At 40.4% G+C, this 17,279-nt stretch overlaps 1 protein-coding gene across 4 annotated transcripts in view; it reads right to left on the reverse strand.

The window, feature by feature from the left end:
* Positions 1–17,279, reverse strand: part of LOC124015538 (cell adhesion molecule 2-like) — a 946,327-nt gene that overhangs the window by 67,804 nt on the left and 861,244 nt on the right. For all 4 annotated transcript variants that reach the window (XM_046330827.1, XM_046330842.1, XM_046330835.1 and 1 more), the window contains 2 exons: positions 4,914–5,075; positions 3,073–3,163 (listed from right to left, as the gene is read on the reverse strand). In XM_046330827.1, the coding sequence (XP_046186783.1) occupies positions 3,073–3,163; positions 4,914–5,075 (253 nt within the window). The remainder of the gene's footprint in view (positions 1–3,072; positions 3,164–4,913; positions 5,076–17,279) is intronic.

Below are 17,279 nucleotides of genomic sequence, written 5' to 3' on the forward strand. Positions count from 1 at the left end.
CATCATTTAGGTTCAATACCTCATCATTTAGGTTCAATACCTCATCATTTAGGTTCAATACCTCATCATTTAGGTTCAATACCTCATCATTTAGGTTCAATACCTCGTCATTTAGGTTCAATACCTCGTCATTTAGGTTCAATACCTCGTCATTTAGGTTCAATACCTCGTCATTTAGGTCCAATACCTCATCATTTAGGTTCAATACCTCGTCATTTAGGTTCAATACCTCGTCATTTAGGTTCAATACCTCGTCATTTAGGTCCAATACCTCGTCATTTAGGTTCAATACCTCGTCATTTAGGTTCAATACCTCGTCATTTAGGTTCAATACCTCGTCATTTAGGTTCAATACCTCGTCATTTAGATTCAATACCTCGTCATTTAGGTTCAATACCTCGTCAATACCTCATCATTTAGGTTCAATACCTCATCATTTAGGTTCAATACCTCATCATTTAGGTTCAATACCTCGTCATTTAGGTTCAATACCTCGTCATTTAGGTTCAATACCTCGTCATTTAGGTTCAATACCTCGCCATTTAGGTTCAATACCTCGCCATTTAGGTTCAATACCTCGTCATTTAGGTTCAATACCTCATCATTTAGGTTCAATACCTCGTCAATACCTTGTCATTTAGGTTCAATACCTCATCATTTAGGTTTAGGTTCAATACCTCGCCATTTAGGTTCAATACCTCGTCATTTAGGTTCAATACCTCGTCATTTAGGTTCAATACCTCGTCATTTAGGTTCAATACCTCGTCATTTAGGTTCAATACCTCGTCATTTAGGTTCAATACCTCGTCATTTAGGTTCAATACCTCGTCATTTAGATTCAATACCTCGTCATTTAGGTTCAATACCTCGTCAATACCTCATCATTTAGGTTCAATACCTCATCATTTAGGTTCAATACCTCATCATTTAGGTTCAATACCTCGTCATTTAGGTTCAATACCTCGTCATTTAGGTTCAATACCTCGTCATTTAGGTTCAATACCTCGCCATTTAGGTTCAATACCTCGTCATTTAGGTTCAATACCTCATCATTTAGGTTCAATACCTCGTCAATACCTCATCATTTAGGTTCAATACCTCGTCATTTAGGTTCAATACCTCATCATTTAGGTTCAATACCTCGTCAATACCTCATCATTTAGGTTCAATACCTCGCCATTTAGGTTCAATACCTCGCCATTTAGGTTCAATACCTCGTCATTTAGGTTCAATACCTCGTCATTTAGGTTCAATACCTCGTCATTTAGGTTCAATACCTCGTCATTTAGGTTCAATACCTCGTCATTTAGGTTCAATACCTCGTAATGGATTTTTTATTGTTTGCACCAAACCACCATTTTTTATATACAGTTGAAGTCGGAAGTTTACATACACCTTAGCCAAATATATTTAAACTCAGTTTTTCACAATTCTTGACATTCCTGACTACTACAAAATCCCTGTTTAAGGTCAGTTAGGACAACCACTTTTTTAAGAATGTGAAAAGTCCGAATAATAGTAGAGAGAGTGATTAATTTCAGCTTTTATTTCTTTCATCACATTCCCAGTGGGTCAGAAGTTTACATACACTCAATTAGTATTTGGTAGTTTGCCTTTAAATTGTTTAACTGGGGTCAAACGTTTCGGGTTGCCTTCCACAAGCTTCCCACAATAAGTTGGGTAAATTTTGGCCCATTCCTCCTGACAGAGCTGGTGTAACTGAGTCAGGTTTGTTGGCCTCCTTGCTCGCACACGATTTTTCAGTTCTGCCCACACATTTTCTATTGGATTGAGGTTCAGGGCTTTGTGATGACCACTCCAATACCTTGACTTTGTTGTCCTTAAGCCATTTTGCCACAACTTTGGAAGTATGCTTGGGGTCATTGTTCATTTGGAAGACCCATTTGCGACCAAGCTTTAACTTCCTGACTGATGTCTTGAGATGTTGCTTCAATATATCCAAGTAATTTTCCATCCTTATGATGCCATATTTTTTGTGAAGTGCACCAGTCCTCCTGCAGCAAAGTACCCCCACAAGATGATGCTGCCACCCCCGTGCTTCATGGTTGGGATGGTGTTCTTCGGCTTGCAAACCTCCCCCTTTTTCCTCCAAAAATAACGATGGTCATTATGGCCAAACAGCTCTGTTTTGTTTCATCAGACCAGGAACATTTCTCTAAAAAGTACAATCTGTGTCCCCATGTGCAGTTGCAAACCGTAGTCTGGCTTTTTAATGGCGCTCTTGGAGCAGTGGCTTCTTCCTGGCTGAGCGGCCTTTCAGGTTATGTCGATATAGGACTCGTTTCACTGTGGATACAGACACTTTTGTACCTGTTTCCTCCAGCATCTTCACAAGGTCCTTCGCTGTTCTTCTGGGATTGATTAGCACTTTGATTAGCAATTTTCGCACCAAAGTACGTTCATCTCTAGGAGACAGAACGCGTCTCCTTCCTGAGCGGTATGACGGCTGCGTGGTCCCATGGTGTTTATACTTACGTACTATTGTTTGTACAGATGAACGTGGTACCTTCAGGCGTTTGGAAATTGCTCCCAAGGATGAACCAGACTTGTGGAGGTCCACATTTTTTTTCCCGGGGTCCTTGCTGATTTCTTTTGATTTTCCCATGATGTCAAGCAAAGAGGCACTGAGTTTGAAGGTAGGCCTTGAAATACATCCACAGGTACACCTCCAATTGACTCAATGATGTCAATTAGCCTTTAAGAAGCTTCTAAAGCTATGACATCATCTTCTGGAATTTTCCAAGCTTTTTAAAGGCACAGTCAACTTATTGTATGTAAACTTCTGACCCACTGGAATGGTGATACAGTGAATTATAAGTGAAATGATCTGCCTGTAAAAAAAAGTGTTAAACGAATCAAATGAATTTTTATATTTGAGCTTCTTCAAAGCCACCTGTTGCCTTGATGACAGCTTTGCAAACTCTTGGCATTCTCTCAACCAGCTTCATGAGGTTATGTACTATTATTACTATACTATATTTCTAGGAGGTATACAAACAAAACTTAATGGCTTTTAATTCGCAAGGATGGTTGCATGGAGGACCGACTTACGATGGGTTTCCCTTGGAGACACACTCTAGCTTCAGGTACTGACCCTCCTGAGGGAACGTCAACGACTGGGTGATCAACACACGAGGAGCATCTGGAGAAATACAGACAGAATTTTTATTTATTTTTGAGGAATATTTTGAAAAAAATGTGTGATTGCACGTGTCTATATCTGACAGCGTGTATCTGTTTGGAGACAGAGAGCTGTACTATAGTCCCAGGACTCCCAGTGAAACATTTGTTTGGAGACAGAGAGCTGTACTATAGTCCCAGGACTCCCAGTGAAACATCTAGTACCCAAGTTTGTTTGTGTTGAGTCACTCGGTGTGTGTGTGTTGAGTCACTCGGTGTGTGTGTGTTGAGTCACTCGGTGTGTGTGTGTTGAGTCACTCAGTGTGTGTGTGTCAATTCACTCGGTGTGTGTGTGTGTTGAGTCACTCGGTGTGTGTGTTGAGTCACTCAGTGTGTGTGTCAAGTCACTCGGTGTGTGTGTGTTGAGTCACGGTGTCAGTGTGTGTGTTGAGTCACGGTGCGTGTGTGTGTGTTGAGTCACAGTGCCAGTGTGTGTGTGTTGAGTCACAGTGCCAGTGTGTGTGTGTTGAGTCACGGTGCATGTGTGTGTGTTGAGTCACAGTGCGTGTGTGTGTTGAGTCACTCGGTGTGTGTGTGTTGAGTCACGGTGCCAGTGTGTGTGTTGAGTCACAGTGCCAGTGTGTGTGTTGAGTCACGGTGCGTGTGTGTGTGTTGAGTCACTCGGTGTGTGTGTTGAGTCACGGTGCCAGTGTGTGTGTTGAGTCACGGTGCCAGTGTGTGTGTTGAGTCACGGTGCCAGTGTGTGTGTTGAGTCACGGTGCATGTGTGTGTGTTGAGTCACTCGGTGTGTGTGTTGAGTCACGGTGCCAGTGTGTGTGTTGAGTCACTCGGTGTGTGTGTTGAGTCACGGTGCCAGTGTGTGTGTTGAGTCACGGTGCCAGTGTGTGTGTTGAGTCACGGTGCGTGTGTGTGTGTTGAGTCACTCGGTGTGTGTGTTGAGTCACTCGGTGTGTGTGTTGAGTCACGGTGCCAGTGTGTGTGTTGAGTCACGGTGCCAGTGTGTGTGTTGAGTCACGGTGCGTGTGTGTGTGTTGAGTCACTCGGTGTGTGTGTTGAGTCACGGTGCCAGTGTGTGTGTTGAGTCACTCGGTGTGTGTGTTGAGTCACGGTGCCAGTGTGTGTGTTGAGTCACGGTGCCAGTGTGTGTGTTGAGTCACGGTGCGTGTGTGTGTGTTGAGTCACTCGGTGTGTGTGTTGAGTCACTCGGTGTGTGTGTTGAGTCACGGTGCCAGTGTGTGTGTTGAGTCACGGTGCCAGTGTGTGTGTTGAGTCACAGTGCCAGTGTGTGTGTTGAGTCACAGTGCGTGTGTGTGTGTTGAGTCACAGTGCGTGTGTGTGTGTTGAGTCACGGTGCGTGTGTGTGTGTTGAGTCACGGTGCGTGTGTGTGTGTTGAGTCACGGTGCGTGTGGAAGACTGGTTAGTTTGGACTAGTTTGTCCAAACTAGTTTGAATTCGTTTTGTTTTAACCCAATCGCAACCCTTAACCCTCAACCCTTAACCCTTAACCCTTAACCCTCAACCCTTAACCCTTAACCCTTAACCCTTAACCCTTAACCCTTAACCCTTAACCCTTAACTTCAAAATATGACGTTAGGAGAAAAGTGCAAGACAGTGAGAGCTTGTTGAGGAGTGTGTGTGTGTGTGTGTGTGTGTGTGTGTGTGTGTGTGTGTGTGTGTGTGTGTGTGTGTGTGTGTGTGTGTGTGTGTGTGTGTGTGTGTGTGTGTGTGTGTGTGTGTGTGTTATACTCACAGTGCACCTCCAATACTTCAGTAGTCTGTTGTGGTGTCTGTAACAGGGCGACATGGTCTACTTTACAGGTGTACGCTGCCCCATCATCGTCCCGGTCTACTAGCAGCTGTAGAGAACTGGTCACTGTGAAGGTCTTTCCACTGGCATTCACCTCCTTGGCACCTGAAACACACAGCATTGGTGGGTTAAAACAACATTAATCACAGGTAGGATTTTGAATCCTGGCCTCCTGCTCAGGAAACCAACACTTTAACCAATTTGACCAAGAGGATGAACCGTCTCAGGCAGAGGGTGATACTGACTTCATTTCGCAGGCAGAGCTGCCCCGTCACGATAGTGTGAGTCCGTTCCTCGCTTCAAATACAACACAATCATAATACGGAATGTCACGTTATTTCAGTATAATATCCTATCTCAAAGAAGACATCCACTGAGGGATTCAACTTCGATGCTTCAGACAAACAGAAAGTCTATTTTGGCGAGACACACTCAGACACAGAAACACCTGTCCTCCCTGGTAAAACACTGACAACATTCAGATCAGACTCATCTTCACCACAAAAACAAACAGTGCACCATGGGGAGTGTCTGAGTGTCTGAGTGTCTGAGTGTCTGATTATCTGAGTGTCTGAATATCTGAGTAGTAGAGTATAGGTCTGTGAGGGCCAGAAATCTTGCTTGTTTGTAGGTGACCAAATACTTATTTTCCACCATAATTTGCAAATAAATTCATTAAAAATCCTACAATGTGATTTTCTGGATTTTTTTTATCATTTTGTCTGTCATAGTTGAAGTGTACCTATGATGAAAATTACAGGCCTCTCTCATCTTTTGAAGTGGGAGAACTTGCACAATTGGTGGCTGACTAAATACTTTTTTTGCCCCACTTTATATCAACAAAATACTTGATATACCTCTACCAGTATGCCATCAAGCCCTGGGGGTTTTCCAGACTGAAAGGATTTAATAGCCCCAAAGTTATTACTCTCTCATTCGCGCTGATCTTTCTGTACATTTTTTATATTATTTGGAATTATTTTTTTACAGGATGAGACGGAAAAGTGAACATCTGCTTAAAATATCTTCCTCTTTAAAAATATCATTTGGAGAATCATAGATGACTCCATCTTCAGTAACGAGTTTCTGCTCATTCTTTTTGTTAGCGTTCCTGTGTTGGAGATTCAGGAAGAATTGTGTGATTTTTCTTCATATTCCATCCAGTTTGCTTTAATTTATGTAATAGATTACATTGGATCGTTCTTGAATAAGTTCCGCAAGTTCCTTTTGTTTTTCCTCTAACTTATTTAGTGTCTCTGTAGTTTTGTTTTTATTGCGGTCTACCTGTACTATTAGTTCATGGATTTCCCTTGACATTTTCACTTACATTTACATAGGACACTTTGCTACAACGTAAAGTAGTGAGTGTACAGCTTGTATAACAGTGTACTTCCTCAGTGGTAGGGAGGCGAGCAGGCCAGAGGTGGATGAACGCAGTGCCCTTGTTTGGGAGTAGGGCCTGATCAGAGCCTGGAGGTACTGAGGTGCCGTTCCCCTCACAGCTCCGTAGGCAAGCACCATGGTCTTGTTTGTTCCACCATTGGGGGGCCAGAGCAGCGAACAGTTTTGACTGGGCTGAGCGGGAACTGTACTTCCTCAGTGGTAGGGAGGCGAGCAGGCCAGAGGTGGATGAACGCAGTGCCCTTGTTTGGGTGTAGGGCCTGATTAGGGGTGTACTCACATTTGTTGCCAGCGGTTTAGACATTAATGGCTGTGTGTGGAGTTATTTTGAGGGGACAGCAAATTTACACTGTTATACAAGCTGTACACTCACTACTTTACGTTGTAGCAAAGTGTCCTTTCTTCAATGTTGTCACATGAAAAGATATACCAAAATATTTACAAAAATGTGAGGGCTGTACTCACTTTTGTGATATACTGTATATCTCACTAGGTCGGGGTTTTTTAGTCTCCAAATATCCACTATTTCTAATGTGTCCATAATATTTGTGATTTCCTTAAAGGGCACGGTGATGGTAGTTTGTAGAGTGATGACCTTTACGGTCCATTGAGGTACTTAACACTCTGTTATAGTCTCCCACCGTAATGATTAGATCATTTGTTGCCTGTACGTAACTAACTGGCTATACTTATTTCATCCCTTACTATAACTAGACCATAACTGTGTCAGGACCCGGTTACGAACCCGGGTCTCCGGAGTGAGAAACAGTCACTTAACCAACTGAGCCACGAATAGTCGGCAGATCCCAGAAGATGAGGCAGACACAGCAGTACTTGAGACGGTGTATTTAATGAAGTAAAAAGTGAAGTTCTTCAGGAAAACATGTAACTCCACAACCTCAAAAGGAATTCCACAAGACCAATTTGTAAGTCGCTCTGGATAAGAGCGTCTGCTAAATGACTTAAATGTAAATGTAAACAAAGGTAATCCTCCAAGACAAAAAGGTAAATCCACAAGGTGGAAGGTAAAGCACAAAAAGCCTCAAAAGATACTCAAAAACAAACAAACAAACAAGAACAAAAAAAACAGAATTCCACAAGAGAGTCCACCGGGATCAACAAGAGTTCTCAGAGTACTGGGGCTGGGTGCTAACATACAAACACAGAGCAAAGAACAGAGGAAAACAAAGGGTTTAAATACAATCAGGGGAAATGAGGCACAGGTGCAAATAATAATGGGGATCAAGGGAAAACAAAAGGTCAAAAGGCACAATGGGGGCATCTAGTGACCAAAAACCGGAACAACCCTGGCCAAATCCTGACAAACTGGCTTCACTTATTTCATCCCTTACTATAACTAGACCATAACTGGCTTCACTTATTTCTCCCCTTACTATAACTAGACCATAACTGGCTTACTTATTTCACCCCTTACTATAACTAGACCATAACTGGCTTCACTTATTTCTCCCCTTACTATAACTAGACCATAACTGGCTTCACTTATTTCTCCCCTTACTATAACTAGACCATAACTGGCTTCACTTATTTCTCCCCTTACTATAACTAGACCATAACTGGCTATACTTATTTCTCCCCTTACTATAACTAGACCATAACTGGCTTCACTTATTTCATCCCCTTGGTTGTTGCCTGTGAGACACAGATGGTAAAACATGTTGTCAAGATATTATGTGTGTAGTAGAACTCAGTAGGTTGTGTTATATTGGATGTGATTTAGTGACAGTGTCTTTTTGTGCAGTAGAACTCAGTAGGTTGATGTGTGTTATATTGGATGTGTAGATCTCAGTAGGTTGTGTTATATTTGATGTGATTTAGTGACAATGTCTATATGGGTAGTAAATGTCAGTAGGTTGATGTGTGTTATATTGGATGTGATTTAGTGACAGTGTCTATATGGGTAGTAGATCTCAGTAGGTTGATGTGTGTTATATTGGATGTGATATAGAGAGAGTGTGTACGATGTCTGTATAAGAGTAAGACTATAATGTGTGATGTCTAAATAAATAATAACTCTGCCAATTTGCATGTTTGAGTGTCTATGTGTATAACATGAAGTGCGTATAGCCTTAATATTCATGATGATAACTGTAATCCCTATCGTATCACCATCATAGTTGCATCTCAATTACCTTTAACATAATTTTCATAGAAAAAAACCCACTTTAAAGTATTTTATACTTGAATACTTTCCACCACGGCTGACTTTGTACAAATCCAACTTTTTGATTGATCGCTCCTCTCTCTCTCCCTCTTTCTCGTTTTTCTCCCCCATCTCCTTCAGCTTATCCCCCCCCCCCTTCCAGTCTTTCCAGACGTTGCTAACGCAGCAGAGCTGTCAATCACCTGGTCTCTGGGGGGGGGCAGGCTCTGAGCCTCAACAGGACTAAGCATGCAGAACACCTGATTTAGAAAAGCAGAGGAGAGACAGAGAGAGAGAGAGACAGAGAGAGACAGAGAGAGAGAGAGAGAGACAGAGAGAGACAGAGACAGAGACAGTGAGACAGAGAGAGAGAAGGAGAGAGACAAAGAGAGAGACAAAGAGAGAGAGGGAGAGAGACAGACAGACAGACAGACAGACAGACAGAGAGAGAGAGAGAGAGCGACAGACAGACAGAGAGAGAGAGAGAGAGAGAGAGAGAGAGAGAGAGCGACAGACAGACAGAGAGAGAGAGAGTGACAGACAGACAGAGAGAGAGAGAGAGAGAGAGAGAGAGAGAGAGAGAGAGAGAGAGAGAGAGAGAGAGAGAAAGTTGCAGAGCTGTCGGCGTCTTATCCCCATTGGGTAGTATGGATGAGAAGACAGGAGGAAGGGAAGGAGAGGGAAAGTAAACACTTTATTCAGGATAAGCACACAAATAAACACACTTAGTCAGTCGGTAAGAGTGTCTGACGTTCACACAAATGGTTCCTGAAGCTTGTTATCAGCGACAGATGGATGAGGAGAGGAAAGAGAGGGATGATGAGAGGAAACAAAAGAGAGGGATGAGGAAAGGAAAGAATATCAAAGAGAGGGATGAGGAAAGGAAAGAGAGGGATGAGGGGAAATAAAAGAAAAGCAAAGAGAAAATGAGGAAAGGAAAGAGAGGGATGAGGAGAGGAAATAAAAGAAAAGCAAAGAGAGGGATGAGGAAAGGAAAGAGGGATGATGAGAGGAAAGAAAGGGATGAGGAGAGGAAAGGAAAGAGAGGGAAGAGGAGAGGAAAGAGAGGGAGGAGGAGAGGAAAGGATGAGGGAGAGGAAAGGAAAGAGAGGGATGAGGAGAGGAAAGAGGGGGATGAGGAGAGGAAAGAGAGGGATGAGGAGAGGAGAGGAAAGAGAGGGATGAGGAGAGGAAAGGGAAGAGAGGGATGAGGAGAGGAAAGAGAGGGATGAGGAGAGGAAAGGAAAGAAAAGAGAGGAATGAGGAGAGGAAAGAGAGGGATGAGGAAAGGAAAGAGAGGGATGAGGGGAAATAAAAGAAAAGCAAATAGAAAAATGAGGAAAGGAAAGAGAGGGATGAGGAGAGGAAATAAAAGGAAAGCAAAGAGAGGGATGAGGAAAGGAAAGCGAGGGATGATGAGAGAGAGAGAGAGAGAGAGAGAGAGAGAGAGAGAGAGAGAGAGAGAGAGAGAGAGAGAGAGAGAGAGAGAGAGAGAGAGAGAGAGAGAGAGAGAGAGAGAAAGTTGCAGAGCTGTCGGCGTCTTATCCCCATTGGGTAGTATGGATGAGAAGACAGGAGGAAGGGAAGGAGAGGGAAAGTAAACACTTTATTCAGGATAAGCACACAAATAAACACACTTAGTCAGTCGGTAAGAGTGTCTGACGTTCACACAAATGGTTCCTGAAGCTTGTTATCAGCGACAGATGGATGAGGAGAAGAAAGAGAGGGTTGAGGAAGGGAAAGGAAAGAGAGGGATGAGGAGAGGAAAGAGAGTGATGAGGAGAGGAAAGAGAGGGATGAGGAGAGGAAAGAGAGGGATGAGGAGAGGAAAGAAATGGATGAGGAGAGGAAAGAAATGGATGAGGGTAGGAAAGAAAAGAGAGGGATGAGGAGAGGAAAGAGAGGGATGAGGAGAAGAAAGGAAAGAGAGGGATGAGGAAAGGAAAGAGAGGGATGAGGAGAGGAAAGAGAGGGATGAGGAGAGGAAAGGAAAGAGAGGGATGAGGAGAGGAAAGAAAATAAAAGAAAAGAGAGGGATGAGGAGAGGAAAGAAAAGAGAGGGATGATAAGAGGAAAGAGAGGGATGATGAGAGGAAACAAAAGAGAGGGATGAGGAGAGGAAAGAGAGGGATGATGAGAGGAAACAAAAGAGAGGGATGAGGAAAGGAAAGAATATCAAAGAGAGGGATGAGGAAAGGAAAGAGAGGGATGAGGGGAAATAAAAGAAAAGCAAAGAGAAAAATGAGGAAAGGAAAGAGAGGGATGAGGAGTGGAAATAAAAGAAAAGCAAAGAGAGGGATGAGGAAAGGAAAGAGAGGGATGATGAGAGGAAAGAGAGGGATGAGGAGAGGAAAGGAAAGAGAGGGAAGAGGAGAGGAAAGAGAGGGAGGAGGAGAGGAAAGGATGAGGAGAGGAAAGGAAAGAGAGGGATGAGGAGAGGAAAGAGGGGGATGAGGAGAGGAAAGAGAGGGATGAGGAGAGGAGAGGAAAGAGAGGGATGAGGAGAGGAAAGGGAAGAGAGGGATGAGGAGAGGAAAGAGAGGGATGAGGAGAGGAAAGGAAAGAAAAGAGAGGAATGAGGAGAGGAAAGAGAGGGATGAGGAGAGGAAAGAGAGGGATGAGGAGAGGAAATAGAGGGATGAGGAGAGGAAATAGAGGGATGAGGAGATGAAAGGTAAGGAAAGGGATGAGGAGAGGCCAAATGAAAACAAACAATTAAAATGGAAATAAACAACACTTCTGTTGTTCTGATGAGACCTCTGACTGACCTCTGACTGACCTCTGACTGACCTCAGCTGTACGACTGAGACCTCTGACTGACCTCTGACTGACCTCTGACTGACCTCTGCTGTACGACTGAGACTGAGACCTCTGACTGACCTCTGACTGACCTCTGACTGACCTCTGCTGTACCACTGAGACCTCTGGGTGTTGTGTGTGTTTATTCATCCCTTGTAGTTTGTTTTAAAGAGACTCTGTCCTGCATGGCACCTTATTGTTTTTATTTCACCTTTATTTCACTCGACAAGTCAGTTAAAAACAAATTCTAATTTTTCAATGACGGCCTAAGAACAGACTGCCTTGTTCAGGGGCAGAACGACAGATTTGTACCTTGTCAGCTTGGGGATTCAATCTTGCAACCTTTTGGTTAAAAGTCCAACGCTCTAACCACAAGGCTACCGGCCGCCCCTACACTAACCACTAGGCTACCTGCCGCCCCTACACTAACCACTAGGCTACCTGCCGCCCCTACACTAACCACTAGGCTACCTACCGCCCCTACTTTCTATACGTTTGACCAGGACCCAGAGGGTGCAACTCCTCTCCTCTCCTCTCCTCTCCTCTCCTCTCCTCTCCTCTCCTCTCCTCTCCTCTCCTCTCCTCTCCTCTCCTCTCCTCTCCTCTCCTCTCCTCTCCTCTCCTCTCCTCTCCTCTCCTCTCCTCTCCTTATTAGCCTAATCAAGGCCTTAACGATCTGTCCTCTCTAACACCAGACTGATAGTATCAACATCCCAAAACAGACAAGATCTAACATGTTGTCATACTCAGATACCATCAGTGATCTTGGGCTCTTTATCCCCAATCACACTGACAGCTGCAGGATTTAGATGAGCTGGAGTCAGATGGAGGATCGGATATCGGGCCTGAAATCGATGTTGCTGATGATAATGAGTCCTCATCTGATTGACTTGGAGCCTCCACCTTCAGGTCTCGCCGCAGAAAAACCAGAACAGAGCCAATTGAGACATGAGTCTGGTAGAAACCAGAACAGAGCCAACTGAGACAGGAGTCTGGTAGAAACCAGAACAGAGCCAACTGAGACAGGAGTCTGGTAGAGACCAGAACAGAGCCAACTGAGACAGTGATCCCAGCCACCACAATGAGACAGGAGTCTGGTAGAGACCAGTAGATGAACATGGATACTTTACTATACTGTGTTCTACTGTGTTCTCTAGTAGATACAGTACTGTACTGTGTTATACTGTGTTTTCTAGTAGATACAGTACTGTCCTGTGTTATACTGTGTTTTCTAGTAGATACAGTACTGTACTGTGTTATACTGTGTTGTACTAGTAGATACTTTACTGTACTGTGTTATACTGTGTTCTCTAGTAGATACAGTACTGTACTGTGTTATACTGTGTTGTACTAGTAGATACAGTACTGTACTGTGTTATACTGTGTTGTACTAGTAGATACAGTACTGTACTGTGTTATACTGTGTTCTCTAGCAGATACAGTACTGTACTGTGTTGTACTAGTAGATACTTTACTGTACTGTGTTATACTGTGTTGTACTAGTAGATACTTTACTGTACTGTGTTATACTGTGTTGTACTAGTAGATACAGTAATGTACTGTGTTATACTGTGTTGTACTAGTAGATACAGTACTGTACTGTGTTATACTGTGTTGTATTAGTAGATACAGTACTGTACTGTGTTATACTGTGTTGTACTAGTAGATACAGTAATGTACTGTGTTATACTGTGTTGTACTAGTAGATACAGTACTGTACTGTGTTATACTGTGTTGTACTAGTAGATACAGTACTGCACTGTGTTATACTGTGTTGTACTAGTAGATACTTTACTGTACTGTGTTATACTGTGTTCTCTAGTAGATACAGTACTGTACTGTGTTATACTGTGTTTTCTAGTAGATACAGCACTGTACTGTGTTATACTGTGTTCTCTAGTAGATACAGTACTGTACTGTGTTATACTGTGTTTTCTAGTAGATACTTTACTGTACTGTGTTATACTGTGTTCTCTAGTAGATACAGTACTGTACTGTGTTATACTGTGTTCTCTAGTAGATACAGTACTGTACTGTGTTATACTGTGTTTTCTAGTAGATACAGTACTGTACTGTGTTATACTGTGTTTTCTAGTAGATACAGTACTGTACTGTGTTATACTGTGTTTTCTAGTAGATACTTTACTGTACTGTGTTAAACTGTGTTCTCTAGTAGATACAGTACTGTACTGTGTTATACTGTGTTCTCTAGTAGATACAGTACTGTACTGTGTTGTGCTAGTAGATACTTTACTGTACTGTGTTATACTGTGTTCTCTAGTAGATACAGTACTGTACTGTGTTATACTGTGTTCTCTAGTAGATACAGTACTGTACTGTGTTATACTGTGTTCTCTAGCAGATACAGTAATGTACTGTGTTGTACTAGTAGATACTTTACTGTACTGTGTTATACTGTGTTGTACTTGTAGATACAGTACTGTACTGTGTTATACTGTGTTCTCTAGCAGATACAATAATGTACTGTGTTGTACTAGTAGATACTTTACTGTACTGTGTTATATTGTGTTGTACTTGTAGATACAGTACTGTACTGTGTTATACTGTGTTCTCTAGTAGATACAGTACTGTACTGTGTTATACTGTGTTCTCTAGTAGATACAGTACTGTACTGTGTTATACTGTGTTTTCTAGTAGATACAGTACTGTACTGTGTTATACTGTTCTCTAGTAGATACAGTACTGTACTGTGTTATACTGTGTTCTCTAGCAGATACAGTACTCTACTGTGTTATACTGTGTTCTCTAGCAGATACAGTACTCTACTGTGTTGTACTAGTAGATACTTTACTGTACTGTGTTATACTGTGTTGTACTAGTAGATACAGTACTGTACTGTGTTATACTGTGTTGTACTAGTAGATACTTTACTGTACTGTGTTGTACTGTGTTCTCCAGCAGATACAGTACTGTTTTGTGTTCTCTAGTAGATACAGTACTGTACTGTGTTATACTGTGTTTTCTAGTAGATACAGTACTGTACTGTGTTATACTGTGTTCTCTAGTAGATACTTTACTGTACTGTGTTATACTGTGTTCTCTAGTAGATACTTTACTATACTGTGTTATACTGTGTTTTCTAGTAGATACAGTACTGTACTGTGTTATACTGTGTTTTCTAGTAGATACAGTACTGTACTGTGGTATACTGTGTTTTCTAGTAGATACAGTACTGTACTGTGTTATACTGTGTTCTCTAGTAGATACAGTACTGTACTGTGTTATACTGTGTTCTCTAGTAGATACAGTACTGTACTGTGTTATACTGTGTTTTCTAGTAGATACAGTACTGTACTGTGTTATACTGTGTTTTCTAGTAGATACAGTACTGTACTGTGTTATACTGTGTTTTCTAGTATATACAGTACTGTACTGTGTTATACTGTGTTTTCTAGTAGATACAGTACTGTACTGTGTTATACTGTGTTTTCTAGTATATACAGTACTGTACTGTGTTATACTGTGTTTTCTAGTAGATACAGTACTGTACTGTGTTATACTGTGTTCTCTAGTAGATACAGTACTGTACTGTGTTGTGCTAGTAGATACTTTACTGTACTGTGTTCTACTGTGTTCTCTAGCAGATACTTTACCAATCAGGGACAATGATATACAGCTGTCCCTGATTGAGATACCCGGCCAAAACATAGAAACACAGAACATAGAGTTTCCCACCCGAGTCACACCCTGACCAACCAAACATAGAGAATAAAAAGATATCTACAGTCAGGGCGTGACAATAGACATCCTGCCCTTTTCCCACCCTCTTCGTAACGGACTCAGACTGGGGGTCTGACTCGCTCAGGCAGAAAAACATTTGCACTTCTTTTCAATGTTGATTTGAATGTAAATCTGTAATCTGTAAATCTGTAAATATGTAATCTGTAAATATGTAAATATGTAAATCTGTAAATCTGTATTTCTGTATTTCTGTAAATCTGTAAATCTGTAAATCTGTAAATCTGTAATCTGAAATCTGTATTTCTGTATTTCTGTATTTCTGTATTTCTGTAAATATGTAATTCTGTAATTCTGTATTTCTGTATTTCTGTAAATCTGTATTTCTGTAAATCTGTATTTCTGTAAATCTGTATTTCTGTAAATCTGTATTTCTGTAAATCTGTAAATCTGTAAATCTGTAAATCTGTAATTCAGTAAGTCTGTAAATCTGTAAATATGTAAATCTGTATTTCTGTAATCTGTATATCTGTAATCTGTAAATCTGTAAATCTGTAAATCTGTAAATCTGTAAATATGTAATCTGTAAATCTGTATTTCTGTATTTCTGTAAATCTGTAAAACTGTAATCTGTCATCTGTAATTCTGTAAATATGTAATCTGTAAATATGTAAATATGTAATTCTGTAATTCTGTATTTCTGTATTTCTGTAAATCTGTATTTCTGTAAATCTGTATTTCTGTAAATCTGTAAATCTGTAAATCTGTAAATCTGTAATTCAGTAGTCTGTAAATCTGTAAATATGTAAATCTGTATTTCTGTAATCTGTATATCTGTAATCTGTAAATCTGTAAATCTGTAAATCTGTAAATCTGTAAATATGTAATCTGTAAATCTGTATTTCTGTATTTCTGTAAATCTGTAAAACTGTAATCTGTCATCTGTAATTCTGTAAATATGTAATCTGTAAATATGTAAATCTGTAATCCTGTATTTCTGTATTTCTGTAAATCTGTAAAACTGTAATCTGTCATCTGTAATTCTGTAAATCTGTATTTCTGTAAATCTGTAAATCTGTAAATCTGTAATTCAGTAGTCTGTAAATCTGTAAATCTGTACATCTGTAAATCTGTAAATCTGTAATCTGTAATCTGTAATCTGTAATCTGTAATCTGTAATCTGTAAATATGTAAATATGTAAATGTAAATCTGTAAATCTGTAAATTCGTAATCTGTAATTCGTAATCTGTAATTCGTAATCTGTAATTCTGTAATTCTGTAATTCTGTAATTCTGTAAATATGTAATCTGTAATTCTGTAAATATGTAAATACAAATCTGTAATTCTGTAATTCTGTATTTCTGTAAATCTTTAATATGTAAATCTGTAATATGTAAATCTGTCAATCTGTAATTCTGTCAATCTGTCAATCTGTACATCTGTACATCTGTACATCTGTCCATCTGTCCATCTGTGCATCTGTGCATCTGTGCATCTGTACATCTGCACATCTGCACATCTGTACATCTGTACATCTGTAATTCTGTAAATATGTAAATATGTAAATCTGTACATCTGTAACATGTAAATCTGTACATCTGTAATTCTGTAAATCTGTAAATCTGTAAATCTGTAAATCTGTAAATCTGTAAATCTGTAATTCTGTAAATCTGTAAATCTGTAAATCTGTAATTCTGTAATTCTGTAATTCTGTAAATCTGTAAATCTGTAAATCTGTAATTCTGTAATTCTGTAAATCTGTAATTCTGTAAATATGTAAATCTGTAACACGTAAATCTGTAATTCTTTAATACTGTAATACTGTAATTCTGTAATTCTGTAAATCTGTAATTCTGTAACATGTAAATATGTAAATCTGTAAACATGTAAATCTGTAATTCTGTAATTCTGTAAATCTGTAATTCTGTAACATGTAAATCTGTAATTCTGTAATATTGTAATTCTGTAAATCTGTAATTCTGTAACATGTAAATCTGTAATTCTGTAATACTGTAATACTGTAATTCTGTAAATCTGTAATTCTGTAACATGTAAATCTGTAAATCTGTAAACATGTAAATCTGTAATTCTGTAAATATGTAAATCTGTACATCTGTAACATGTAAATATGTAATTATGTAAATCTGTAAATCTGTAAATCTGTAATTCTGTAATTCTGTAATATTGTAATTCTTTAAATCTGTAATTCTGTAAATCTGTATATCAGTATTTCTGTAAATCTGTA

This window comes from Oncorhynchus gorbuscha, linkage group LG02, assembly GCF_021184085.1.
Source record: "Oncorhynchus gorbuscha isolate QuinsamMale2020 ecotype Even-year linkage group LG02, OgorEven_v1.0, whole genome shotgun sequence".
Taxonomy (NCBI): Eukaryota; Metazoa; Chordata; class Actinopteri; order Salmoniformes; family Salmonidae; genus Oncorhynchus; species Oncorhynchus gorbuscha.